This window comes from Mustela nigripes, chromosome 4 (assembly GCF_022355385.1).
Source record: "Mustela nigripes isolate SB6536 chromosome 4, MUSNIG.SB6536, whole genome shotgun sequence".
NCBI lineage: Eukaryota > Metazoa > Chordata > Mammalia > Carnivora > Mustelidae > Mustela > Mustela nigripes.
In genome coordinates, this window is record NC_081560.1 from 40,440,441 (window position 1) to 40,467,285 (window position 26,845).

General features: G+C 44.5%; 1 protein-coding gene across 7 annotated transcripts in view; it reads left to right on the plus strand.

The window, feature by feature from the left end:
* ELMO1 (engulfment and cell motility 1) overlaps positions 1 to 26,845 on the plus strand; it is a 521,901-nt gene that overhangs the window by 189,482 nt on the left and 305,574 nt on the right. For 6 of the 7 annotated variants that reach the window (XM_059396569.1, XM_059396564.1, XM_059396570.1 and 3 more), the window contains 6 exons: positions 2,412 to 2,563; positions 4,803 to 4,881; positions 9,609 to 9,653; positions 10,675 to 10,725; positions 13,743 to 13,865; positions 15,553 to 15,684. In XM_059396569.1, coding sequence (XP_059252552.1) covers positions 2,412 to 2,563; positions 4,803 to 4,881; positions 9,609 to 9,653; positions 10,675 to 10,725; positions 13,743 to 13,865; positions 15,553 to 15,684 — 582 coding nt within the window. The remainder of the gene's footprint in view (positions 1 to 2,411; positions 2,564 to 4,802; positions 4,882 to 9,608; positions 9,654 to 10,674; positions 10,726 to 13,742; positions 13,866 to 15,552; positions 15,685 to 26,845) is intronic. The other variant, XM_059396568.1, reaches the window with a different exon arrangement.

Below are 26,845 nucleotides of genomic sequence, written 5' to 3' on the forward strand. Positions count from 1 at the left end.
CTGGAGGCATAATACTCCATAGTGTATATGGACCACATCTTCCTTATCCATTCGTCCATTGAAGGGCATCTTGGTTCTTTCCACAATTTGGCGACCGTGGACATTGCTGCTATAAACATTGGGGTACAGATGGCCCTTCTTTTCACGATATCTGTATCTTTGGGGTAAATACCCAGGAGTGCAATTGCAGGGTCATAGGGAAGTTCTATTTTTAATTTCTTGAGAAATCTCCACACTGTTCTCCAAAGAGGCTGCACCAACTTCCATTCCCACCAACAGAAGAAGAGGGTTCCCCTTTCTCCACATCCCCTCCAACACATGTTGTTTCCTATCTTGCTAATTTTGGCCATTCTAACTGGTGTAAGGTGATATCTCAATGTAGTTTTAATTTGAATCTCCCTTATGGCTAGTGATGATGAACATTTTTTCATGTGTCTGATAGCCATTTGTATGTCTTCATTGGAGAAGTGTTTGTTTATATCTTCTGCCCATTTTTTGATATGATTGTCTGTTTTTACTAGACTATCAGGTCCTTGAAGTTCAGCATCCTGTGCGTTTTGCTCATGTCTCTTACTTCCAGATCCCAGGACAGTGTAAGCCTGTTTGTGGCAGCCAGTCAATGCATATTATTTGGATGAGTGAGAAGAGGGTGTGAAGACTGCAGGGTGGGGGAGGGAGTTTGGTAGTTGACTGACAGGTAGAAGATTGTCTATGGACCCTTGAAAGTACATTCACTTTGGCTGAATGGGGGCAAGAAAAGGAGCATGGAAGACAACCCGAGTGCCAAGAACATCAGAAGTATTGTCAACAAACTTCTGTGTGAGTTCAGTTTTTTAAGAAGTGCCAGAACTGTGCTGGGATCATGGAAAATGGTGGAGGAGGTGTTGGTGAGGAAGTCGAGGAACTAACTTAGTTGAGCTGAACATTCTGTTTAGCAGAGGTCTAAAGAAAGTGTTAAACCGTGAGCTCAGGATGAGGGTAATTGGATTTTTGTCAGAAAAAGATGGCCTTAGCTTGGTAGGTTGGACAGAGGGGAGCAGATCGTGAGGATTAAGGCAAAGGCTTGCAGGGGACAGTAAACACATTGGAGAAGTTTATTAGCCATGAAAGGAGCTCAAGCAGCCTTTTGAGAATCTTAAAATTCTCATACTCTTCCTGTTCTTTATGTTATAAAATAGTAGCTTTTTGGGATATAATCATATTGCTATACTATACTATATTCCTTTCTGTCCTGTATTTCCCACCCCTGAGATCCAGGTGTATCTGGGGGCAGAGAGGCTGTTGGGGTCTGTGTCAGCTAGGGAGTCGTTAGCTAGAAACTAGTAGAGATGGTAACTGCAGTTGCCATGGGCACCTTTGCATTTTATCTTGTCCCAAGATGGGGGGTGGGGACGCGGATGAGGAGAAGAGGCCCGATGGGACAGCAGGAAGGAAGAAATCAGAGTCACAGGGGGTGGGGAGACGGGACGTGAGCAAATGTCAATTTGTCACGGAACCAAATTATTGAGCTTTTAAGAAAGCAGTCATTATGTTGATGTAATAACAGCCCTTTAGTGTGAGTTGTCAACAGACAGTAATAACTTTTAATGAGGCCTCTAAAATAAAACCTTTATGGTACCCATGTGTTTGGGTTACTACGATCCATTATTCTAACCCTTATTTTCCTTCCCTCTTACTTTGTGATTTATTATGTTTGAAGCCTCCATGATTAATTCCTTAGGGAATGTATTTTAGTGCTTAAGCTATTATTTTAACTTTTAGCACTGCTAATTTAAGTGTGTTCCTATTTGCTAAATTTGAGATGAGAGGAGTTTATTTTAACCATAAGAAATTGGAAGAACAGGGGGGAGAGAGTGTTTCCATTGTGGAATACCAAGGAGAGTAGCCAGTGACTGAGGAGTTGCCAGTTGCGTTGTGTTGACAAGTGTGATTTGTGGGAGTCCCTTAAGAATGTAACAGGGTCATAATCTGAACATAAAAATCATGCATCGTGTGGGTGAAGAAGTAGCCTGGGAATGGGAGGGAATGGCTATTAGTATATATTGAAATTACCGCCTCAAAGGAGACACAGGAGTCCTTAACACTGTGTGTGTTGAAATCATCTGCCCCGAAAGCTAAAACCTGGCAGAAAAATCCCAGAAAAACCAGACAATAATTCCTTGAAGTCATCTCCTTTTTTGAACTGCTCCTTATTGAATTATAGAAATAAGATACAGAGGGTGCTTTGTAGTAATATAAGCAATTGTTGCTGACTTGATGTGTTTCTGACAGTTCTGCTGTAATTCCTGATACTTTTCATCCTGTGTCCGGTGTTTCTGAAGTGAGCTCCCGATTTCCTCAACTTACTCCCTTCTGTACTTCTGTGCTCTGTTTACTGCTGGTGGTCAGTTGTGTCCTCCTTGGCTTTTCAGATAGCGAGTTTTGTCAACAAGGCAGGCATGGACATCTCAATCCTGCAGCGGTCCTTGGCCATTTTGGAGTCAATGGTGCTCAACAGCCATGATCTCTACCAGAAGGTGGCTCAGGAGATCACTATCGGCCAACTTATTCCACATCTTCAAGGGTAAGCATGCAGTTGCCTCCTGTGGGGGAGGGGGAAGTGATTCTGGTAGACAGCTGCCATAAAGCCTTGGGAAGAGTTTTCGGTTGGTTTGATCAACCAACCGAACCCAATATGTAGATATTTTTTGATAGATTTTTGATATATATCAAAATATATATATATTGATCAAATGTGTAGAAAAGGAACCTTCATTTGGCATCTAACCACACCATGTACTATACCCATCCCCCACCACACGGATGGCATCGTGACTGGGCCGCCGGTGGTGGGGGGGGTGGGATCCCAGGCCTGTTCTTGGTACCCTTCTGTCCCCAGTGCCTGGCTTTTCGTAGGCAATCACTTTTGATATCAGTAGAATTTTGCTTTTAACATCATAGGACAATTTGCTGTCCTAAGTTCTCAACAGCATCTTTCCTTTGTCATTAAAAATAGTGTTTTCTCTGCTATAATGAGTATTTTCATAGATAATTACGAATCTTTCAAAGCAGTCTTCCTTCTTAGGCTCAAGGTGATTACAGTGACCTTCTTTTGTCTTTTCTAATGCATGTGTTTTGTCTCTAGAGGCTTGAGCCGGAAGACAAGGCACTTAGCAGGCTGCAGGCTTCAGGGCTCTTTCCCTTCTCTCCACTCAGGCAATCAGTAAGGTTGTCCCTGCGAAGGACACCACTGGACAGAGCTTCTCAGAAATTAAAGGATGTGGAGTTGCGCGTGGGCAACAAGCCCCGTGAGGTGGCTTACACCAACAGGGAATTCATTGAAAGGATCCAGGGGGACTTTATAGACCCCAGGAACAACTTAAGTAGCCAAGCCTTGAGAAGGATAGAAAGTGTGGCTTCCTTGGAGTGGCCACAACAGGCTTTTCCTCTGCTGCACTGGCTGGCACCGGTGTGACTTGGCTCCCAGTAACTGCCATTCCTGGTCTCTCACGTCGCATTGACACGTTCTCGGGAGGAAATCGGATTGGCCTGGCTTGGGTTGGGGGTGCAGGCTGGGGATGTGCGGGAACAGTCAGTAGTTCTCCACGTACCAGAAATGTTAGAAATGTTGTGTTTATAAGGCAAACCTACTGAAGTGCGTTAGAGGTTGCCTTCATTTGGGCGGGTGGGGTGGGTGACCAGATTGTAAAATCTTAAGTCACACAAGTTGTGGATTGTGGCCTCAGGGAAAAGGAGCCCAAGCTCTAAAATGATGCTTTTGTGTGAAACTGCTCTCAAAATAATACCAGTTTCACATTTCCCTGAATGTGAAGTGTATTAGCTCTACAGCCCGTGTCTTTTCTCTCAGTATCGAGGGCATACTTGTGCATTCACAGCATGCTCTGCTAGAGTGCAGGGTTTCTAATCTGGCAAGTGCCGTGTTGAGGGTTTTATATACATTAACTAATTTTACCCTAAAAGCAGCGGCTTAAAATAAGTGTGTTTTTCCCCAGTGTTCCAGATGAGGAAACTGTTTTGGGGACACCCCTCTCCAACCTTGTGCAAGGCTACACAGCCAGCCTGCGGGGCACTGGGGTTTGGATTCCATCCTGCCAAAGGCTGTGTTCTATACTCGGCCTCTTCTGAAATGATCTCCGAATGTAGCTCACGGGCTGCTCCTTGTTTTCTGCCTCGGGTCCTTCTGATTTACCATTTACCACGTGGCTTCTATGAGATTCTTGCTTCCTTTGGAATTTCTGATTTCATTTCTGTGAAAAGCAGTTTTTCAAATTTCACAAATAAAAACTGGTTCTTTTCGTTATTAAAAAAGTTTCTATTTGGAAGTAGATTTTTAGATGATGTACTAGCATTGCCATGGAGACAAAGCAGTTTCCTTTATAATAAGTCCAGGGGTATAAGGGTACCCAAGTCCAGTCCCAGATATACTTACTTCATGCATCAGACAAAATCACAGTCCCGCTCCCCCCCAACCTCATAACCACACGTACAGCTCTGGGTTTATATATTTAAGCCTATTAGAGAAGAAGGGGCGGGCCGGCTAACCACCCGGACTTCCTGCGTGATCTCCGCTGAGCCGTGTATCGTCAAGCTAGTAATAATAATGCCCCCCCGCCCCCGCAATGGTGTGTCCTTCCTTATGATGGTTGAAATATGTTCTCTCTCAGTTGCCAACTGCATTGTCTGGGCCATATCTTTCTCTTTCATTTTTTTTTTTTTTTTTGTGGGGGAGATCATGACCCTTATCACGGTCTGACTCAGAGGTAGCCTATTCTGACTTTCTGTATTGTTCCGGGTCTTTACAGGACAGATCAAGAAATCCAAACCTATACCATTGCAGTGATTAATGCACTATTCCTGAAGGCCCCTGATGAGAGAAGGCAGGTAAGTTGCATTTCTTTGGTCCTAAGACTGTACTCGGGGCTGGCAAATTTGGGGGCAGAGAGTGCCCTCTCCTTCCCATCCTGGGGACTCCCCACTGCCCTGCAGCTTGGCTGGCCAGCCTGGAGTCATTCACAGATGGAGTGGGAAGAAGGTGGAGATGCGTAAGCCCTTGTCCTAGGAAGAATGCTAGGAATGTTCCAGCGGTAGAGCCCTTGCATCAAAGGAAACCCAACATAGGAGCTCGAAACATTAAAAGATGAAAACCTTGCTGCTTTGGGGGCAGCAGAGGTAGAAGCCCTGAGATCTTCTGTCATGCCATTGAATGCTCCCTGGGGCAAGGGAGGTATTGTCCCTATTTTCCTGATGAATACAGTGAGACCCCGAGAGGTGTCCTGCATTGCCCACAGAAGTTTAGATGGAAAGGACAGGAGGAGGACCACACAGTTCGCTGCCCCTGGTTGAGATAATTATTCCTAAGTCAGGGAGGGTCTTTGCTCCATGATATTTCTGTTGTCCATATCTGTATGTGGGGAGAGGAGTGATCAACCCATTTCCCTTTCTCTGTGCACACAAGGGAACCCCTTAAATGTACCCATGTGAAACCCATCCTTTGGTACTCTCCTTTGTCTGTGGCTCTGTGGTTCTTCTGCGGTGAGGTAAAGGATCTTTGTAGAGGGGGTATAGAAGAAGTAGAATTTTGTATGTCTTGGAATATAGCTTGCCCTTCAAAGTCCGTTCATTTTTTTTTTTTTCATCAACATAGCATAGACCATGTACTTTGGTCACACAATTCACTTCATTTAAAAACTGGGTGGAAATATGAGATCTTCCAACCAGTAGAAAGTGTACTGGGAGCTCTGTGACAGTTACCACTAAATCGTTTTAGAATAATTTAGAAGCTAGCATGCTACTGAACCCTGAACACTCGAGAAGTCTTTTTTTTTGTTGTTTTGTTTTGTTTTATTATATCATCGCCAAGGATTTTAAACCTCAGTGACTAAATGTGAGGGTTTCTGGTTTGTTTTCCATTCAGAATTGTTTGCTCATTCCTGGGGCTATGTCTGCACGAATGGAGTGACTTTATTGTTTCCTGTGTGTTGGGTTGTGTCTCCTCCGGAGCCAGGAGATGCGGGCCCTCCCTAAGCCTTATGCTCCAGGCTGGATTTTTAAGTATGGTTTTGCAGGTCAAATCCTAGGTGGGTCTGTTTTTTGTTTTGTTTTTTAAGATTTTTATTTATTTGTTTGACAGAGAGAAAATAAGCAGGCAAAGTGGCAGGCAGGGAGAGAGGGGGAAGCAGGCTCCCTGCTGAGCAAGAGCCTGATGCAGGGCTTGAACCCAGGACCCTGAGATCATGACCTGAGCTGAAGGCAGAGGCTTAACCCACTGAGCCACCCAGGCACCCTGGGTCTGTTCTTTTTATATCTAAATCTAAATGCTGGCCTCATGATAACTTCCAGCAGCCCAGCAAACTGCCCGACAGCAGGCTCATATGCTTGCACTCCTGACATAGCCCTGGAGAAGCTTGATCCTCCTTCTGCTGGCGGGACCAAGGACACCTGGCTGAAATGGTAGCTGCCATCTGGTCTGACCTCATGGGCTTTTTCTTTCGCTTATGAAGAGCTTGGATTAGAGGAAACAAAAACCCATGCCCACCCCAGTTGCTATGATTTGGATCCCTGGATCTAGATAGACATCAGTAAGATACGTACACTTTGCCTCTGCCTCTTACACCAAGAACTACTGTTAATCTACTGAGTTAGTTTCGCACGACCATGGAGAAATCGAGAGCCAGATGTCAATCTGTGCTGACTCCAGAGTAACGATCCCCGTGAAATATAATGGCATATCAGTAGAACATTAGGTTTGGATTCTGTGAATCAACATTTTTTTTAAAAGATTTTATTTATTTATTTGACAGAGAGAGATCATAGGTAGGCAGAGAGGCAGGCAGAGAGAGAAAGGAGGAAGCAGGCTCCCCGCTGAGGAGAGAACCCGATGCAGGACTCCATCCCAGGACCCCAGGATTATGACCTGAGCTGAAGGCAGAGGCTTTAACCCACTGAGCCATGCAGGTGCCCCTTAAAATTTATTTTTTGAAAATTAGAAAATATCTGACTGAGATGACACCAATTGGCAGTCTACTGCTGTAAAGATAATAAATCACAAAGGATAGTTTAATAACATTGGGTAATTTAGGAGAACAATCCAACTAAGAAAGATGAGGTGTCTGTAATCATACAGCAGCATATCTAGACTCTAATTTAGCCTTTGAAATAAAAATAGCAACAACACAGAAAATTAACTTGAACTTTCTAAATTGTGTTGTATTAAAGATGAATCAGTGCCTATTGTTTGTCAAGACAAGGAGTATTTTGATTTTTAATTTAAAAAATATTTTTCAGTGAGTTAAGCGAGAGCTGGCTCTAAAAAACTGATTTCAAGTTCATACTGAAGAAAAGTTTGATGTTATTTTCTGAAGGTTTGTGGAACCTGCAAAGCAGAAGACCACGCTAACTGGGGGTGTCATGTGGGTTATATCCTGTGTTGTTACCAGCTTTTCTTGTGGAAAATTAAACGTTCTGAATTTGGGGGGTAAAGAGGAAAATTTACCAAAGCCTGCCGTCCATGATGATACTCAGAGTTTGCCTGTGCCAAGCTCAGTGTTCAGTGCTTTGTGCCTTATTTCAATTTATTCTTCTATCACTGGAAAGCCTTATTTTGCCTCTTTTCAAAAGTGGAAATTGAGAGCCTGAGGGAGTAAGGAAGGGAAGGAGCCACTCAGAGTCCCGCCTAGGCCTTGCTGTGCTCTGGGAGCACCCCATGGTCCGGGAAGCGTCACCCAGAGAATTCTCTGGTATTTGCTGAGTGAAGAACTCCCTGGAGCCTGAAAGACACGAAGCCCGTTTTCTCACTCCAATTAGATTAAAACACAATCTAAACATTTATTTATTGGATTTATAGGAACAGCTTTGTTTATTTATTTTTTTTTTAAAGCCCAAGGACATTGGATAAATTCCACTTCAGTGAAAAAATTTCATTTGTTTCAACTTCTCTTCCCGACTCTGGGCCAGGCACCATCGGTAGGACTCCATTTATCTGGGTTTTTCTTTATTTTTCAAAATGTATGAAATGAAGTTGGACGGATGGACTTGAAACACCTATTTCTGCTTTTACTGAAGAAAAATACCACCCTGGTCAGTTATTTTTACTTGGGAGGCAGGCTGGAGGGATAGTTCTGTTTTGCATTCACTCAGTGGGCCTTACTGAGAGAGCGTGGGGTTTGTAGAGGGACAGGTGTGTTGAGGGCTGGGGTAGAACTTCCTGCTTTGCTTCCACTTCCACTTCCAAGCTCCACTGGGGGCTTTCCGGCAAGTGGGTGGAGCGGAACGTCCTGCTTCCCTGCCTCCTGGATGTGGGACATTCTCCCTTTTTCCACACAAATGAAGGGAGGAGTGTTTGTTTTGCAGAGATGGGGCAAATGGATCCTTTCCCTCACAACTCCTTGCCATTATATTACTGTTCTCACGGCAAGCATGTTGGTGAGGTCCCTTCCAAATTTCTCTACATGTATGTATGATTTTCAAAAGCATTATTAAAAAACCTTTTTGCAAGTTAAAAGATTTGGTGGTAAACTCAGAAAATACAGATTCAGAGGAGGAAGTTTGAAAGACTCCTCTAAGTGCATGCCCCAAGCAGAGAACCCTTGTGGTAAGTCACATTGCATGGCCCCAGTTTGTTCTGGCCAAAGACCGACCTACATAACTTTCTTCACTGGGTGGACTCATACTACTTGCACTGTTTAGCCTTTTTTTTTTTTTTACTGCATTTAAAACTAAACAAGATTTTGTGAATATCTTTCCATGTCAATATCCCTATATCCATATTTAAATCTATCTATACTTTTATGCCATCTCGATGGTATAAAATATTCTCCATGGAGCCTCAAGTTTACTCAGACTGTTTTCTCATATTGAACACCAACAAATTCATGATGTACACAAGGATTTTTCTATTTTCTCTCTGACCAAGCTTCTGTGTTTCTTAGGAGGGTAGTAGAAATGACTCTTTGATTTTCCACCAAACATTTACTGTCTGCTCTGTGTTAGACAGAGTGCTCTGGGCACAGGAACACAAAGAGGAAAAGGACAGTCTCTGTGCCCCTAAGGTAACCGTGGTCTTACGAAGAAGAGAAACCATGCTAAAGATAATTATGACAATTGCCGTACATATTGGAACTATATTATCCCTTCTAACTTATTTTAAAATTCCAAAACTCAATAGGCTAAAATAGGAACGGAGAATATTTTTCTTTTTCCTTTTGTTTTATGTGCCAGGCAGTAATTTCATTTTTTATAAAAGAAAATAAATGAAAAGATCCATAGGATCCTTTGGGCCCTCTGTTTTTCATCGGGTCTGGGAGAAAAAGTGGACCTTTCTATTCGCTCTCAGAAGCAAGCCCCACTTTCTGGGGACCATGGAAAGACAGGTTCCTTCCAGATTGCCATTTCCCTTATTTCTGAATGCATCATTGTCCTTGCTTTCCTGTTGTCAGCAGAGTGGAAGGTGTCTTGAAACACCTCACGATATCTATGCACTTTTCTCCCCCAGGCAGTGGGTGAGCAGGGGTGTTAACATCAAGTTGTAACCGCTAACAGAGTGCTCTGAATTTCCATCCCTTCTTCTCTCCTGCTTGCTCTCCTTTCTGTGGTGGCGATGGCGCCCTTAGGTTGGTGTAGAGAGCAGTGTTGACATCCTTGATTGTCCTCTGACTGTAAGTCCCCACCTTCTGCTCCTGCCCCGACCTGCCTGCGTGTCCCCCCCTCGCACTTCCCACCCGCGTGTCTGGGCTCTCCTTGCTTCCTGCGAGTTTATTTTCGCCGTGATTGAATTCATGGTTGTGGTTTCGAATCACAGCCTAGTTTCTTCTCTACTCAGGAAGAGCAGCAACTGTAACTCTAAAATCCAGCCCCTCCCCACCAAAAGAACACTCAAGTGCCTTCCTGAATATGAGCAGTATTTTTTTCCACTAGCTTACAATGTTTGCACCAAGGTTGTACCCAACTTGATAATTTCAGCTTCATATCTAGGGCTCAATATTTAGAAAGAGTATCTGTGAATCATTTCTTTTACTAAAGTCACCTGCAAATCCTCTGTGCTAGGCGGGCCAAAGCCCCAAAACACAACTTACAGAAATGAGTCCTAGCAATGTGGAGTGTGGACTCTTGGAGTCCCTGCTCCATATTTGTCCCTTCCGAAAGCACCACACAGTTGACTTGTATAGACTATTTTCAAGCCCTGGGGTACGTACCACTCATGCTTTGGTTTTGCACAAATTAAGATGATGTGGCTCTTGGAAGACTTGATGACTTAAAGTGATGGTGCTCCAACACTGGGGGACTCCTTGGTGCAGGCACATTTCCTAGTAAACCTCTCTGCACATGTATAGTCTAAGAAAAGCAGGTGAGCCTTTTGAATGGAGAACCATTGCCTTTATCCAGAGTATTTGCTTTTTATTCCATGCTCACTTTTTCCTGGAAGAAGGAAATTCCTAAAACAATGAGAAGTTTGCGGGTGCCAGATTTCCTTCCTTTGCTTTTGGACAAGGCTCTGTTGTCTAAACAGAATATTCAAAGAGCAATTTGAATACTTCTGCCTGTTGGAGTCTGTTCTTCCATAAGAAATACTGCTGATATCCAGTTAGGTAGCACCCCCCAGGATAAAGTCTTTTGAGGCCATGTTGAAATGTGTTTTTCTAACCTAAGGTTTTGTGTGGGTGTGTTTTTCATCAACAGGAGATGGCGAATATTTTGGCTCAGAAGCAACTGCGTTCCATCATTTTAACAGTGAGTACCCCTGCGGTGTGACCACCTTGTTGGGCAGGAATGGCTTGGGGCATTCATTTATCTCCCCTTGCGGCTTCAGTTTGTGGTTTATTCTGTGACTTGCTTCTGTGATGAGCAGTAGTAACTAGCAAGGAGGAAGAAGTGTGCTTTTGGAATTGGAATGAATGAGGCTTTCCCACAGAAACCGTCTCATAGGATTGGAAGGAGGGGTGTCCGGAACTGCCCTGGGAAGACATTCTGGCAGGAAGGAGTAGTAATCTCTCCCAGTGGGCCAGGTTTATTACACTCACTGTCACTTTATTTTCTAATTTTTTAAAGATTTTATTTATTTATTTATTTATTTGAGAGAGAGGACATGAGGAAGAGAGAGAGCACAGGCTGGGGAGAAGCAGATTCTCTGCTGAGCAGGGAGCCAGATGTGGGACTCAATTCCAGGACCCTGGGATCATGATCTGAGCCGAAGGCGGATGCTTAATGGACTGAGCCACCCAGGCACCCCCCTCAACATCACCTTAGCTTTGCATTTAGGAAACCAGGGGCTCTATGACTAAAAAAATCCACTGGTGTGAGCTTACACTGCTTTTAATGAGGAAGCTAACTGGAGGCCTGTCAGACTCTGACAGAGGCTCTGAAATTCTGACCATCATTTCCCTGGGCCCCTTTGCAAGAGACAGACAGAAAAGACATAACCAGTGGAACCCACTGATTAACTGCCATGTGCAAATGACCTGAAATGTCAGTGGAAAAGAAGTCCAGCATTTTATGCGGTGAATGTTTAGAAATAAATCAAATGGCATGATTTCCTGAGGCCTTTACCCGCTATTTGACTTTAACCAAAGACTGAAAAGAAGCACGTGTGATTGATTCCCAGCTTACCAAAGAGGCAATTTCTATTTCTGTGATTTCAAAGAGGAGTTCCACTAGCTTACAATCACACACACATACACGCACACATGCACACACGCATGCACACGCACACACACACACACATTCCAATACAGTGAGGCTGTTGAAAATTAAAAACCTTATGAGGGCAAACATAATAAATATTCTAGAATCCAAAGCCAATAGCCATGACTACAATTTGTCATCGAGTTTGATTTTGAACTTCCTGGCTGACAAGGATAAAAAGAAACATATGAGTGTAATTTTCGTTGCTTGATAAAAGAGGTACCCTGGTTCTTCAGGGATGACATCCTTCTCCCCCTGGACCTGGGCTATGAAGTAGGTGTTGGTAGAGCATCCGGATAGATTCTTGGTCCAAGAATGGTTTGGTAGAAGTTGCAGGAGGATTCAAAGCACGGTTAATTGTTATCGTGGTTCTTAGCGTGAGCAGAAAGCACAGTATTCGAGCGTGGTTCAGTGACATGGGACAGGAAGCATGGTCCTGTTCCTGTGGGACAGGAAGAGGGTGGAAAGACGAAGGGTGAGAGATGTTACGCTAAGGTCCGAGCCTGCGGTTCCTACCTGGGTGTGGCGGCCGGAGTTGGAATGTTGGGAGAGGGGCCAGGTGGAATGGCTGTAGCCCCCGTGCCTAGAAGATCAGATGGCTTCCATGGGACTTCTCCTCTGAGACTTCGAAGGCTGGAAGTTCCAGGCTGCTATCCTCAGTTAGAAACTTGGGGTGAGGATACTTTTGAGTTGCTAATAAAATAGATGGCCTATACACACCTTGGATACGAAACATATACTCTGAATTAACGTTCTGTTCTGAAATTGGGAGGATATGGCGTTTTATGCCATTCGCCATATCACCGCTGAGCTTCCCACCTCCATCAGCCCCGCTCCCTTGGCTCAGTGACTTTTTTTCCGTTTCTCATTCTTCTCCTCACCCCTCCTCCTCTTCCTCCTTCTTCTTATTTATTTATTTATTTGCTTATTTATTTGAAAGAGATCCCAAGTAGGCAGAGAGGCAGGCAGAGAGAGAGAGAGGAAGGGAAGTAGGCTCCTTGCTAAGTAGAGAGCCTGATACAGGGCTCCATCCCAGGACTCTGGGATCATGACCTGAGCCGAAGGCAGAGGCTTTAACCCACTGAGCCATCCAGGTGCCCCCTCTCCTCCTCCTTTAACTGGCTCTTTTGACATGGTACTCAGAGCCGGGGTGTGGAGTCCAAGTGCATGCTGGCTTTGGGACACCTCGAGAAAGTTCTTTCAGACGGCAGGATGTGGTTGGGTATAGCACATTCAAACTATCACATTGACTCGTCCTTGGCGTTTTTAAGGCAAAACCTTGGTCTCTGCTAGAGGGGACGTATGTTAGGCCAACTGTTCAGTCTCCTTTCTGACCTCGCTCCGGTGGGGGCAAAGGCCCCCATGTCTAGTCTCCTGCCATTTCTTTTCTATTTGTTCCATTTTGGTTCTGTTTCTAAGGGGAAGGGTCATTTTGTTTTTCATTTAATTGTTAGCAGGAGAGCAAAGTTGTGCACATGAATTAGCTCATTGCCTGTGGTGGTGGTGTTCTCTGGCTAGTTGCCACGGTGAATGAACTGCAGGCCTGATTCATACTTTGCTTTCTTTTGTGTTGCTTCTAAAACATTTCTCCACCTAGATGCTGGATCACCTGTTGGAGACAGTTATAGGGTAAGAGGATGGCAAAGTTGCTGACAACACATACACACGATTTGTTCCTCTGCTGCGTGCAAGGAAGGCTTCTGTTGTAGAATTCCACAGCTCTCTTCAGGATGCTCTCATGTCAGGCACACTTTTTTGGTTTATAGAGCTGCAGTCACCCGTGCATTTCCAATGCCTTTCTTCTGCTCCCTGCTGCACAGAGCAGGTCTTTACCTGGATTCTGGCCTAACCATCAGGAACTTTATTGGGCCCTGGAATAGAAAGGAAAGCTCCAAGTTCACCCACATCCTCACCTTTCTTCTGAAGGGTGGTCCCACAGACCTACATTTCCCGGGCCTCCAAGTGAAGACTTCTGGGGTTCTTCTTGACATAATGACAGGGGTTAATTGCTGTTGGCTTTTTCTTCCTTTAAAAAAAAAATCATTATTTCTGAACCATCTCCCCAGCATGTCATCCGAGCTCAGAGAGCCATCAACAATGAAATGGCACACCAGCTGTACGTGCTTCAGGTGCTTACTTTTAACCTTCTGGAAGACAGGATGATGACCAAGATGGACCCCCAGGACCAGGTGAGTGCCAACGAGACAGCAGCAAAAGCACATAGGGGAGAGAAAGTGGTTATTAAAGATCTTTTATTGGACTACTACCAAACCAGGAATTTGTAGATGATGATACTGTTTTATTATCATCTTAAAACTTGGGGGGGGGCTATATATATATATATATATATATATATATATATATTCATTTTAAGATTTAAAAAAAAATTATTTGAGAAAGAGAGCACATGAGCAGGGGAAGGGGCAGAGGGAGAAGCAGAATCTCTACTGATTAGGGAGCTTCATTCAAGGCCCGATCCCTGGATCCTGAGATCATGACCTGAGCTGAAGTCAGACCCTTAATGGACATACCCCAGAACTTGGTGGGGGTGGATTTGTTTAAAATTTAGGTGAACTTGGGCTCAGAGAACAAAGCAGATGGGATTATTTCATTATACATCAAATACATGCATATTTTTCCTTTGTTGGATAAGAAAGCCTAATGTCACATGGCCATGAATCTTGGCCCTTGGTCCCAATACCTGCGATGGTAATGTCTTTGGAGTCAAGTTCCCAGACAACTCAGGCCATCTAGTTGCCCTGTGTGATCCTGATACAGCTGGAGGAATTAATTTCCATTCTCCAGTGCTCAGTGCTGAGAAGCGGGGGTGGGGGGGGGGGGGGGAGCCTTCCTAAATTACACCTGATTTCTGGGCTTGCGTTTGTGTCAGTTGGCTATTGTTTTAATTCTCTGTAGGCCTCTGGTGGTTGTGTGTGAAAGGTTATGCCTCCATCCAGAAGGCTTTGGGGGAACTTTAGTGTGTGAGGACAGACTGAGAGGAAACAGCTGGGGGCCGTGCCGTAACCCATTTTCAACTTAAGCAGTGCTGCAGCTTTGGAAAGGAAAACACTCATTACTGGCACGTGAGGGCCTGATCTATCGCAGATGTGAGCCCCACGTGGGGAGTGTGTAACTGCCGCAGCCCTGCGTCCATGGCACGAGGCCACGCGATTAAGAATGATGGAGAGGCTTGGAGAGGCTGTCCAGCGTGCCCCGGACTTTGGCAAGGCCAAGTGTAATCATCCCAGAGAGAGGAGACTGTCAGCTTACCACTTCTAGTGACGGAAGGCCTTGCATCTTAATGTGGAACGGCCCTCCCCATTTGGAAATGCTTCCTTCTATTTATTGAAAACATATATACATATATATATGTATATATATATATATTTTTTTTTTCTTATTGTGGTAAAATAGACGTAGCCAAATATTTACCATTGTAGCCATTTTTAAGGGTTTATTTCCACGTAGTCATTTCTTAGTGGTGGTAGAGATCCCTTGTCACTTGAACGCTGTTTGTAAAACCTGCACGTGCCTCTCACTTGGGCTCGACCAGTGTGGAAAACCCCAGACCCAAGACTTCCATCATTTTTGGGACACCAATTTGAACTTCTAGGTAATTGACCGAAGTATTCCAAACGACGTGGCCGTGAGGATAACCGTGGGATGAAGCCAGGGCTGACCAGCTGACCAGCAGGCTGACCAGAGGGGCGGGGGAACGATGCGGAGCCCTAACTTGGGACATCCGTTGTCTTTCATTTGTTTTTCTTCGGCCTGAAAGCCGTGATTCGTTTAGATCCTGGGGAAAGAGGGAGTATCTGTAATATCACACAGTGAAAGCAGCTCTTCCCTCCTCTTTTTTCTCCCGAACGCCTTCAGGCTCAGAGGGACATCATATTTGAACTTCGAAGAATCGCTTTTGATGCAGAGTCTGAACCTAATAACAGCAGTGGCAGCATGGAGAAACGCAAGTCCATGTACACCCGGGATTATAAAAAACTTGGCTTCATTGTAAGTAAGCTATCTCCAGTAAGCGCTCTCCTTCCAACATCAGGGGTCTGACCTCAGCCGCAGAAACCGATGTCTCCTCCGAGCGTGTGGTCCTCTAGCGCCTCGCGGAATAGTTTCCACATTTTCCAGATGTTTCGCTGGTTTCAACAGGATCCCGTAAAAATCTCTTCTGGCTGCAGTGCAGCGGAATAGCTTGCCTAAGTGTGACTAATACGGAGTTTGTTTATTCAGTTTTGATTAAGTGTAGTGAGCCCGGAATGCATGTAGATTTCATTAACTCTGCATCACAAGATGCTTCAGGTTCTATTTGAAATAAATGGGCGATGGCAACTGCGGGATAGATGTTATTATTGGGTTAGTGTTTGGATCACTGACATACATGGCTTTCCTATCAAAATCACATTGAGGGTCTCCTGAAACGTAGTCACGATGAGATTTACGCAATTTGTCCTTTCCTGAAAGTTTTGTCTTGTTATGGATGTTAGTAAGACAGCTCCTTGATTTCCTTTTTTTCAGTTTGCAAATCAGAACACTGCTTGTCCTGAACATAATCTGTTGTTTTGTTTCTACTTGGGTTGTGATCTGGACTTTATCACCATGACATTTCTTCCGTGACTTTGAGCTAATGAATGTCAGCATCTGAGGGTGTAAAATTAGGTTTCCATTTTGGCTGGCATCTTAAGTGGCCAAAAATGAGATTTTGGCTTCAGTGATTAGAAATCATTAGGCATTACTTTGTCATTTCAAACACACTCTTCTTTAGTACACACACAAATATTAATCTTTATGTATATATGTATCACGCTTTGTATGTTATTTGGGAAACCCTGTCTTTCATGGGGATCGTCTTTGGAAATGTTTCCATATTAACATGTATTGTTTCCCATTACTGAGGAGTTTTTCATTTTTGGGATGGACTATAGTGTATGTAACCAAACCCTCTTGCTATTTGCTATCAGTATTTGAAAGTTACCATAAGTCTGAAACTGACTTCTTTGCCGCCCAGTATTTACATGTATCCATGATCATGTTATTTGGATAAATTTGTGGCATTTATTTTTTAAGGTTGTTGATATTTACCAATTTGTTTTCCACACTGAGTCATTTCCACTTTAGCCCAGTGGATCAGAGTGACTATTTTTTTTTTTTTTTAATCTATCCAATGTTTCCTAAAGTTAAAAAAAAAGTCTGATTATTTATTGTTTTTATGTAGATAGTCTTTTTTTTTTTTGTAGATAGTCTTAATATGTCTTTTCTAATAAGAATACTTGTCAAATGTATTCTGCTTTACAACTTACTTTATAGAGGAACTGTGATATCATTCTTATATCATCATATCTTGTATTTTGACATTCCATTTACATTTTTTAGTAGAATCTATTTTTTGAAAAATTTTAGCAGGAAGTGTCATGGCCAAGAGGCCAGGTAAGAGCTCCCTGTACTTGAAGTGTATTGGTGGTCAAGGCTAACAGGCGGTCCCTGCCCTGCTGTCACCCACCTGTGTATTAGCAGTTACTGGGGATATAGCTGAGGAGTGTGCACGCGGCTCACGTCCTACCTCCCCACCCATTTTTTTCCCCGGGTTTTACTTTTGTGTCTTGAATGAGGCCTGTCCAAATCACTTGCGAAGCTTTGCAAAATCACCCAATCTCTCTTGCCATCCAGTCATATCAAAATGACCTGGGAAGAGATCAAGGCATGTGTATTTCAAAATGCTCCCAATTGATTCTGATACTCCGTCCCAGTGGAGAGCCTGGGTATAGGCTGTGCTCGAGTTACTCCCATTTGATTGCCTTCCTCCGCTACCACCTGGATTTCCAGTGCATTTGAACTGTGTAGAAAACACAGAGCTCTGGTTCTTGATCCATAGTGCCTCCAGGCTCACTCTGCCTCTCTGCCCCACGTCCTAGTCGGGGACGATTGGATCCCCAAATGCACAGTGTCATTTCTCCTTCTGGCTGTGTGCCTGAAGGGTGGAGGGGAGAGGAGACATTGGAGGAAGAACACTTGCTGGGATTCAGATTATTACAGGTTCCTGGGATTATTACAGATCCCTAGGAATGGTATATGTAATGGGTGTCGGAGGTATGAAACATCTCCCTTTTTATTTTCATGTTCTAGGTGAGGTCATCAGAATATTTCATGAGCCAAAGTCGGAGTGACTTTTCTCAGGGTAGCTCCATCTGTGTTAATGTGGTGTTCATTCCTTCCACAGCTGACAAATAGAGTGTATCTCTGTCTTAGTTTTCAGTGTCTGCTGAGCGTTCTGCTTCAAGTAGTTTAGGAAGAACAATGTATTTTTTAACTGAAAGCCAATTTGATGTGGTTTTAAGGCTTTAGCTCTTATGTGGCCTCCTTTCAAAGGACTTGAAAAGTCATTTTAGAAAAAGCAAAGATCTGGAACCTAGAATAACCAAAGAGAGAGAGTGTTGGTTTCCTTTATTTTTCCATGGTTCTTTTTTTAGTTTTCTGTTTTAGTCCTTCCCCTGAAATTTCTTCCAAGCCATGAGCTTGCATCAGAAGAGTTGAGAAATTGGAATGACTAGTTAGTAATGATTTCTAATGGTGGAAAATTTCCTACAGCCTTGAGGAGCAGAGATACTTTTGAATGCCCAGTAAGCCCAAAACAGGCAAGCCTTGGTGAATGGAATCACGGGCTCGTTGCGCCACCTAGAGACCATCGTGCAAAAATGCTGGAAGCCGGCCGGAAAATCTCTAGATGTTGTAAGCTGCCCGGATGCAGAATTCTCTTTGTGCTTCTGAAAGAGGAATAATCTTGCCTATTCCCTTAATGAACTCCTTCCTGTTGCCTCCTTTAGGAGCAATTAAGGTTTGGATAATCTTTTGGTTCTCGTTGAAAAGAAGTTTAATTCATAAAACACAGATTGTTCTTTCTCATTTCCCATCTTCCAAGTAGGAAGTGCCTAGGAGATGTTAAATGACAGGTTTTTGGAGTCAAGTAGGCCTAGATTTTAATTCTATCTTTCCTGGTTACCAGCTGTTGGACCAGCCAGCCTGTTGTTGAACCTGTTTGGGCAGCAGGTTCCTCAGTTGTGCAGCTGTTTGTCTGTTTTAAGGTCTTCAGAATGTCATCAAAGATCATCTGATAGTGCTTCCCTTCTTTGCTTTTTGGAGAAAACATATCATGGAAATCACAGGCAACCTCTTCAGTTTTCCAAAGTAGAAGGGACAGTTGCTCCAACAAGGCAAGAAGAGCAGTTGTTAAAGGATAAAAAAGCACAACACCTTTGAGAAGGCAGATGGCCTTACATTCCTTCCCAGCACAGCCTCCCGACAGAGCAGATTCTTCTGATGAAATAATTCTGAAATCTCAATTTAAAGCAGCTAAATGGTGTATTACGGTTTGTCATAACACAGAAAAGCACCTGCTTCTAAAACAAAGCTGCTTAATCTTCTAAGATCTCTCAGTTAATGATTCTCTAGTTGCAGAATGGACTTGCAGGTGCCCAGGCGGGAGGAGGGGTCCGGGTTATCTGGGATGATGCTGTTCTTATTAAAAATAAGAGGGTGGGGATGCAGGTAGTTCTCAAGGCACTGGAAGGCAGATTCCCTTATTTAGAATACTTTATTTTGAAAACTGGGGAAATACCTGAATACAAACTGTACCTTGTTGATTATAATGACCAAGAACTGTGCAAAATGGTTTTCATACTCTGAAGAGTTGCATTCCTGGCCAGAGACCCTTCAGAGTTTGTCTTGATGTCAGATTAGCAGCTTCTCTATTTGTGAATTTTACCTTCGTTCGGTCGGTTGGACAGTCATTACAAAGGACATATCTGTAGTTCATTTTTGTGATTGCCCTTGAACCAAGGCAGATGTTGAAGTTGGACAAGGCTGTTGTTTTTGTTTTTTTCTTAAATGCTTTTTCTTTCCCATTCCTTTAGCTTGATTGGGCCCCAGATGAACTCATTTTAAGTGAATGAATGAATGAATTTAGTAGGCTCCACACTGGGCATGGAGCCCAATGCAGGGCTTGAACTCATGACCCTGAGCTCGAGACCTGAGCTGAGAAGCTCAAGACCTGAGCCAAGATCAAGAGTTGGACACTTAACCCACCGGGCCACCCAGGTGCTCCAATAAACTCATTTTTAAAATAAACTGTTTCTGAACAGTATAATATGTTTTAATATGAGAAGTTTTGATAAATATTTCCCTTAACGTTTCCGATTGTCCTAAAAGAGAAAAGTGACTACAATGTGGAAGTGAAAAAAGGTCACGAGAAAAAGATGACTTCAGAATTAAGATTCTCTTTTGAAGTGTAGGTTTGATTGTATTTTGTTATGGGGAGGCCACACCTGGAGAAGATGTAATGTATTTACGCATTGTTCTCAAGAGTGGGCACATGGGGGCACAGGGACAAGCCCTGAGGGGTGTCAAGGGACAGAGGGGGTGAGGGGGGAATGTGGACAAGAGTCTTTGTTGTGGTTTCCATGAAGAAAGCAAGGCAAGATAAGGTGGGCAGGTTTAAGGTTGGCCGGTTTAAATAATCTCATTGGACTGTGGAGCATAGGGGCTGCCCCTCGCTGTCTGCCTTGTGGTGATGAGGGCAGGGGACAGTGGACCAGAGTGCAAAACCCTGATAAAGGAGATGTTGGGGTTTGGGATCTGGATTGGAGAGTCTGCATATGAAATGCATGCTTCCTATCGCTAGGAATTAGCTAACCCTGGGAAGGGGCAGGTTCTCCAATCTTAGCAAGGACCCAAGGGATCAGAGGATCAGAGAATACCAAAAATTTTAAAAAATGGCTAATACTACAGATTCATGTTAAAATTTTTAGAGGATTTTCTACTTCCCCAGATGATAGAAGATAATTATGCATCTTTACAGAAGTATAATTATACGTAATTGCATATGCAGTGCTTGGTGTCATTTTAATATAGTTTTTCTCAAATACAGATGGCAGGGAATGAAGTGAGATGCGTGTTTACCCATGTCTTCCTCCATCTCTATCCCCATCCCTATCACAGAAGGAAGCCTCCTGCTCTAAAAGCTACTAGAATTCAACCGTAACCGTGAGCGTGACCTGGGGACAACACTTGGGCTCTGAACGCAGGCTGCCCGCGGTTGACTGCTGACTCTCCCATGCACAGGCTCAGTGGCCTGGGCAGATTACTTGATGTTTTCATGTCTTGGTTTCCTTATCTTTAATCTGGGGATCTAAGCGTTGTCTCTGTTGGTGAATTTGTTGTGTGAATTAAATTAGTAGATACTTGTAAACCCTACAGCAGAATGCCTGGCAGAGAGCAAGCGGACTGGGGATTTAGATGCATTTATGCCGATGTTATAATTACTATTGATACTGTTATTGCAGCATCACACAGTGTCCCATGACCCTGTGACAGGCAGTGATGGGGGTGTGAGAGTTGTAAATCATGCCAGGAGGGTAGTGAGAAAATGTGTGGCTGAAAATACGAGTTACTGGTGAAAGAGCCATGTGCTTGGGACACTGCAAACATGCGTCGCCGGTGCACATTCAGGTTTACGGGAGAGAGAAGTCGAGTTGGCTTTTGCAAGTAAGGAGAGATGATAGAGAATTTTCAATTCAAAGGGGTTTGACATATTCAGTCAATCCTCAGTCCTCATGGTTAATGGATTCTGTATTTGCAAATTCAGCTATTTGCTAAGATTTATTTGTAATCCCCAAATCAGTACTCCGGGTGCTTTCATCGTCATTCGCCTATGTGAGGTCAGAACAAGGAGGGGTGCCTGCCTTCTTGGTTCAGCTCTCCTCCACTAAATGGGGGTCCTTTTCATAGTCAAGCCAGGGCCTCGATGTTTGAAATCTGTGTGTTGGAGGCATTGCTGTTTAAAGGAGTCCCCAAGTATATGTTCATAAGCACACGGAGCCGAAATGCACCTTATGGGGGGAAATGTGGGTTAGATAAACTCAGGTCAGGCGTGCATTACAGTGTCATTGCTGTGAGTTCCATGTTAATGAACCAACAATGTATATTAAATAAGTTGTCTTTTAAAAGTACATAAAGCAAGGTTGTGTATTGACTGATGGACAAAGTCTTGACACCAGAGGCGGGAAGTCATCTCACCCTGTACTTCCCCTGGGAAGTAGCGGCTCAGTATTCATTATCTCAGGATTTGCAGTAACTTCATAGAACATAGCTGGGGGGGGGGGGGCAGGGGGGGGGAGGGGGCAGGGAAGCAGAATGGACTGGACTTTGAGGGCTTGGGGAGCCTTCAGTCAGGGGTGGGCCCTGGAGAAAAGCCCAGGCGGTCCTAGGCTCATTCCTTCCTAGCCCTGTGGCCTGTACGTGCTAAGTGGGGGAAGAGAAATTCTACTGTTGATGAGCTGACAGCATGTGAGGCCTAATAGGGCATCTGCCCAGCCCTTGGCACACTGCTCAGGACAGTCCCAGGGGAGCGGGACAACCTACTGAGATTTCATTCATTTGTTTGAAGTCAGAAGCTGCCTTGAAACTGCCAGTGCCCGGAAAATACCACATCCTTGAGATCAGGGGAATTTTCAGTCCACATTCATTGTATCCATCATAGAGGAGGCCCTGCCTCCCGTGGGCTTGGCTTGTATTTCTGCATCATTCGTGACAGGACTTTCTCATGAAGTTTTGTTGTTGAGAATGTGCTTCAGTCCCGTGGGGTCCAAGGACAGTGTTAGTAAGAATCCAGAGTACATGAGTGGGAATTGTAGAAAGTGAATTTGGCCATTTACCTGATTTTGTGGAGCTCCTCAACCCTCCCCCTCTTGGTAACAAAACACCTCTGGTAACCACAAGATGAAGCAGTTTTTTGTAAAGTAAGGCACATTTTCCCATGTGAGTGATTTAATAATTAGGATAACCAAACATTTTGCTTTCAAATAAATATGTGACTCATGAACAATAGTTCATAAAAGCAAAAGACAGTGAATTTTTTTTTTTAAACCGTTGTTTTTTGAGATTCTCCAAGTTTAAGTCACACAGAATTCAGCAGGTCCCCATGTGGGCTGGGGTGCTCTCCTGGGAAGCGCTGGCCAATCCTTGCCGGTCTATCCGGCTCCAGACAGTCCCTTCCACCCGACAGACCCCTGGGAGATGTTGGTGAGGGATTGCCCAATACTGAGACCTGGGCATGGTGGTGAAATCCCAGGCAGATACTGCGTGTGCCTGTTCCTTGGAGCCTGGTCTTCTGTGGGATGCTCACAGATGCTACAACCTGCTCTGCTCTGATCACACACCCCCTGTTCCCATCTGAAATGCCACAAAGCCCCAGTCCCAATCATTTCAACTCTTGCTCCATCAGGGTATAAACGAGCTGGGGAAGTCTTGTTTAGTAACTGGAAGCTGGAGCAGAATCAGCCACCAGGTGGCGCTAAACGATAGCCGTTGACTCCTAACCAGAACCGGGCGCCTTCCCCTGCCCCAAACTTGGACAGCCTGCCTTGGGGACACCCAGTGATGTTGCAGCCCTCCTTATGGGCCTGCAGAGCAAAAGTTGTAGGACCAATACAGGGGCCTTACGATCTTGGGGCGGGGTGGGAGTCACTAGCCTTCATGGGGACCTTTCAGGGGCTAAGAAAACTCTAAGATGCACAGCTGGCCTCCCTATTAATTGAGATTTGTCTGTTGTTTGTGGCAGGTGAGCTTTTATCGAGCACCTATATATATATATGACTTTCTTGTTTGTTTTTTTATATCTGAATTTCATTCTCAGTTCTTTTTCCTTAAGCTGTCATGGAGGTCTTTTATATGAGGTACAGTAGTTTGTACATCTAATATTATCTTCTGTCTTAACACAGACATGCAGGAAAGAATGCACTGGAAATGGAAAAGCTAAATGGGTATTGACTGTAGAAAGAATAGTAATGTATTTTGAGTTAAAAATACACATAATTAAAATGTTTAATGCAATAACATGGAGGGGGTAGTAGTTACCAGTGGAGTTGCAGTAAACCAGCATTGTTGGCGTGGGGTACAAGCTGTCTGGGGAAGTCTGAGATGATTTCTTTTTCCTTTCCTCCCCCTTTTTTCCTTTTCTTTCCTTTTTAAACATTTATTCATTTGAGAGTGAGAAGGAGAGCGAGCGCACAGTAGCTAGTGAGCAGGGAGGGGAGAGGGAGCGAGAGCCCCAGAGAGCATGGAGCCCAACATGGGGCTCGATCCCATGACCCTGAGATCATGACCCGAGCCAAAAACAAGAGTCGGACCCTCAACCGACTGAGCCACCCAGGCGCCCCCGAGCTGATTCTTGATACACATTTCTCAGGTAGATAGACTCTTATAGAATCATTTTTCAACTTTTTCTTGTAAGTAGCCACTTCCTGAATTTTATGTTCAAAGATGTCATTGAGACTTCTGCCTTGATGACAGAAAGTACGGGAGCCTTGTGGAACCTCAGGGACCATTTTTTGCTTTTATCTCTGCATTTGCCTTCCTCATGCCAGCAAACAGCACGTGGGATTTGGAATGGAACCAGCCAACCGAGGGCATTCTCTGAGGCTGCCAATAGTTCAGGCAAAAATTTGCAGGCACTTGTGTTGCTCACTTCCTTGACTGGCAAGCAGGATTCATATCTTTCAAGGGACTCCTTCCTTACAGGTAAAGAGGAGATCACCAGTATCCTGTCCTTACACGTCCTGGGTGGGCTCTGCAGTGTCTTCGATGGATGTTTTTGGTTAATTGCTGCAGAGCATGGCACATGCTGTCTTCCCCTTTGGTTTTAAGCTTTAAGCTTTGTTGTCACTGTCTGTGTAGAAAAGTTAGCTCTGGAAAGATCTCTCTGGAAGATCAGGTACTGGTTTGTATTTCCCATCAGGGACCCCGCAGAGCAGGTCACTTGGACAGAGCTCCTGCGAGGTGGAGTCTTCAGGTTGGTACAGCGTCATGGGGCCACCTCTTTCTCTGGTTAACCTCATCGTGCTTCCTAGTGCTGGAGAGGGACAGTCGGGAAGTCCCATGCAGAACACTTGGATTATTTTCTTCCCTGATCTTGCTTTGCTCTCTGGCTCCCTTGGGGAAGGACAGTGAAAACGGGCTCAGGGTGGCTTCCAGGGGGCAGCCCAGGTGTGAGCATTCACAGTGGGAGGTGGAGGGGGACCCCCTTTTTTCTTCTGCCCTTCTCTTGCCGGAGGGCATGTGTTGTCCCTCCCATTTCCATCAGGTCAGTGATTTACATCTGCACCATGCACTTGCCCTCATCCCCACCCGAGCAGGGGGCAGGAGCTCACAGGGGCAGTGGAGCTGGGGATACGATCCCATCTCAGAATCACCCCCCAGACATCCAACATTTGCCTTACCTGTTATGGGTACCCCCTGGAGGTGGTGAAAAGCACATCCGTCCTTACTCCCTGACAAGGGATACGTGAATAATTGTACTCATGATATGTTTTGATATTTTTAAAAGAAATATTTTAAAAGAAAATGAACTATGGTTCTTTGTCAAGACAATTTTTGAACTTCATCTTTCTCTTGTATTTTTTTTACTGTAACTTATTTTAACTCTAAGCAAAATTTTGTAGGGATGATTACTGAAAACGGAGTGAGGAGACGGGTTTTCCCTGCTCCCTCTTTTCCCAGGTCCTTTCCTGTTCAACACCCATTGTACCCCAGGGGTCCGCTTAGATCTCCTGTTGGCGCGCGACCTGTTTTCTGTCACTAGGGGGCGCTCCTAACAAAGGGATGTGTTTTAGCTGCTGTCCAGGCTGAAGAAAGGAGCAACTTCGTAAGGAGTGATTCAGATGTGCTGGAGAGGGTGAAGTATTTGGTGGGGTTACTTTATCCGTACTTTATTTTTAGAGAGAGAGAGACAGAGAGACAGAGGGAGGGGTGGGGCAGAGGGAGAGGGAGAGAGAAAAAAAAATTTTTTTAAAGATTTTATTTATTTGAGAGAGAGAACATGAGAGGTCAAGGGGCAGAGGGAGAAGCCGACTCCCTGCTGAGCAGGGGGCCCGATGTGGAACTTGATCCTGGGACTCCAGGATCATGACCTGAGTCAAAGGCTCTTGCTTAACCAACTGAGCCACCCAAGTGCCCGGAGAGAGAGAATCTTTGCTTAAGATTAAGATTCCATGCCTGGAGCGTAGCCCAATGTGGGGCTCCATCTCACGACCCTGAGATCATGACCTGAGACAGAATTAAGAGTCGGTGCTTAACTGACTGAGCCACCCAGGCGCCCCTAGCGGGGTAATTTTCAAATGGTTCTGAAGAACCCTGCTCCAGCCAAAATCTTTCGCCTTCCACTTTTAGCTTAAAACCTACAAGAACTTTGTTCCCTTTGACACATGACTGTGGCAGAAGGAGGCAACTTACCGAACAGTGTTAGCATTAACTTCTTAGAGTATTGTACACATCCTTTTTTTTTTGGTCATTTATTTATTTTCAGCATAACAGTATCATTATTTTTGCACCACACCCAGTGCTCCATGCAATCCGTGCCCTCTATAATACCCACCACCTGGTACCCCGACCTCCCCCGCCCCCCCGCCACTTCAAACCCCTCAGTTGTTTTTCAGAGTCCACAGTCTCTCATGGTTCACCTCCTCTTCCAATTTACCCCAACCCCCTTCTCTCTAACTCCCCATGTCCTCCATGCTTTTTGTTATGCTCAACAAATAAGTGAAACCATATGATAATTGACTCTCTCTGCTTGACTTATTTCAGAAAGGACGAATACCCAATTTTTGTACACACTTTTTTGACCACCTTTCTTTATACGGGAACTTTGGAGCCAAAGGGCACCACCTAGTGGGAGAATGATTGTGGGAGATGCCCTATAAACAAATCACTTTTATTTGAAACTATGTAGCAGAGCATTGGTGAGCCCTGCCTCTGGGCCAGGCTACCTGTTTTTGCAGCCCAGCTCCATTCCTCATCAGCTGTGTGATCTTGATTTTCTCTACGTCGTATCTTCATTAGTAAGATGGGCAGAGTAATGGTTCCTACCTAGGCTTGCTAAGGAGATTAGTGAGTTAATAGTTGTTGAGTTCTTAGCAACCTGCCTGGCTCTGAGAAAATGTTAATAAATTCTGATTGTTGATATCACCATTTGGATCTGATGGCCGTCATGAGTCCGGGGTCTGCATTTTCCCCCTTGGATGACTGGGGCAATTCTCCATTTGACCAGAACTGGCCGGGTCAGCAAGTAGAAATGTGTCATTTCAAGAGTGGAGCTAATGCTAAGGAGCGACACGTC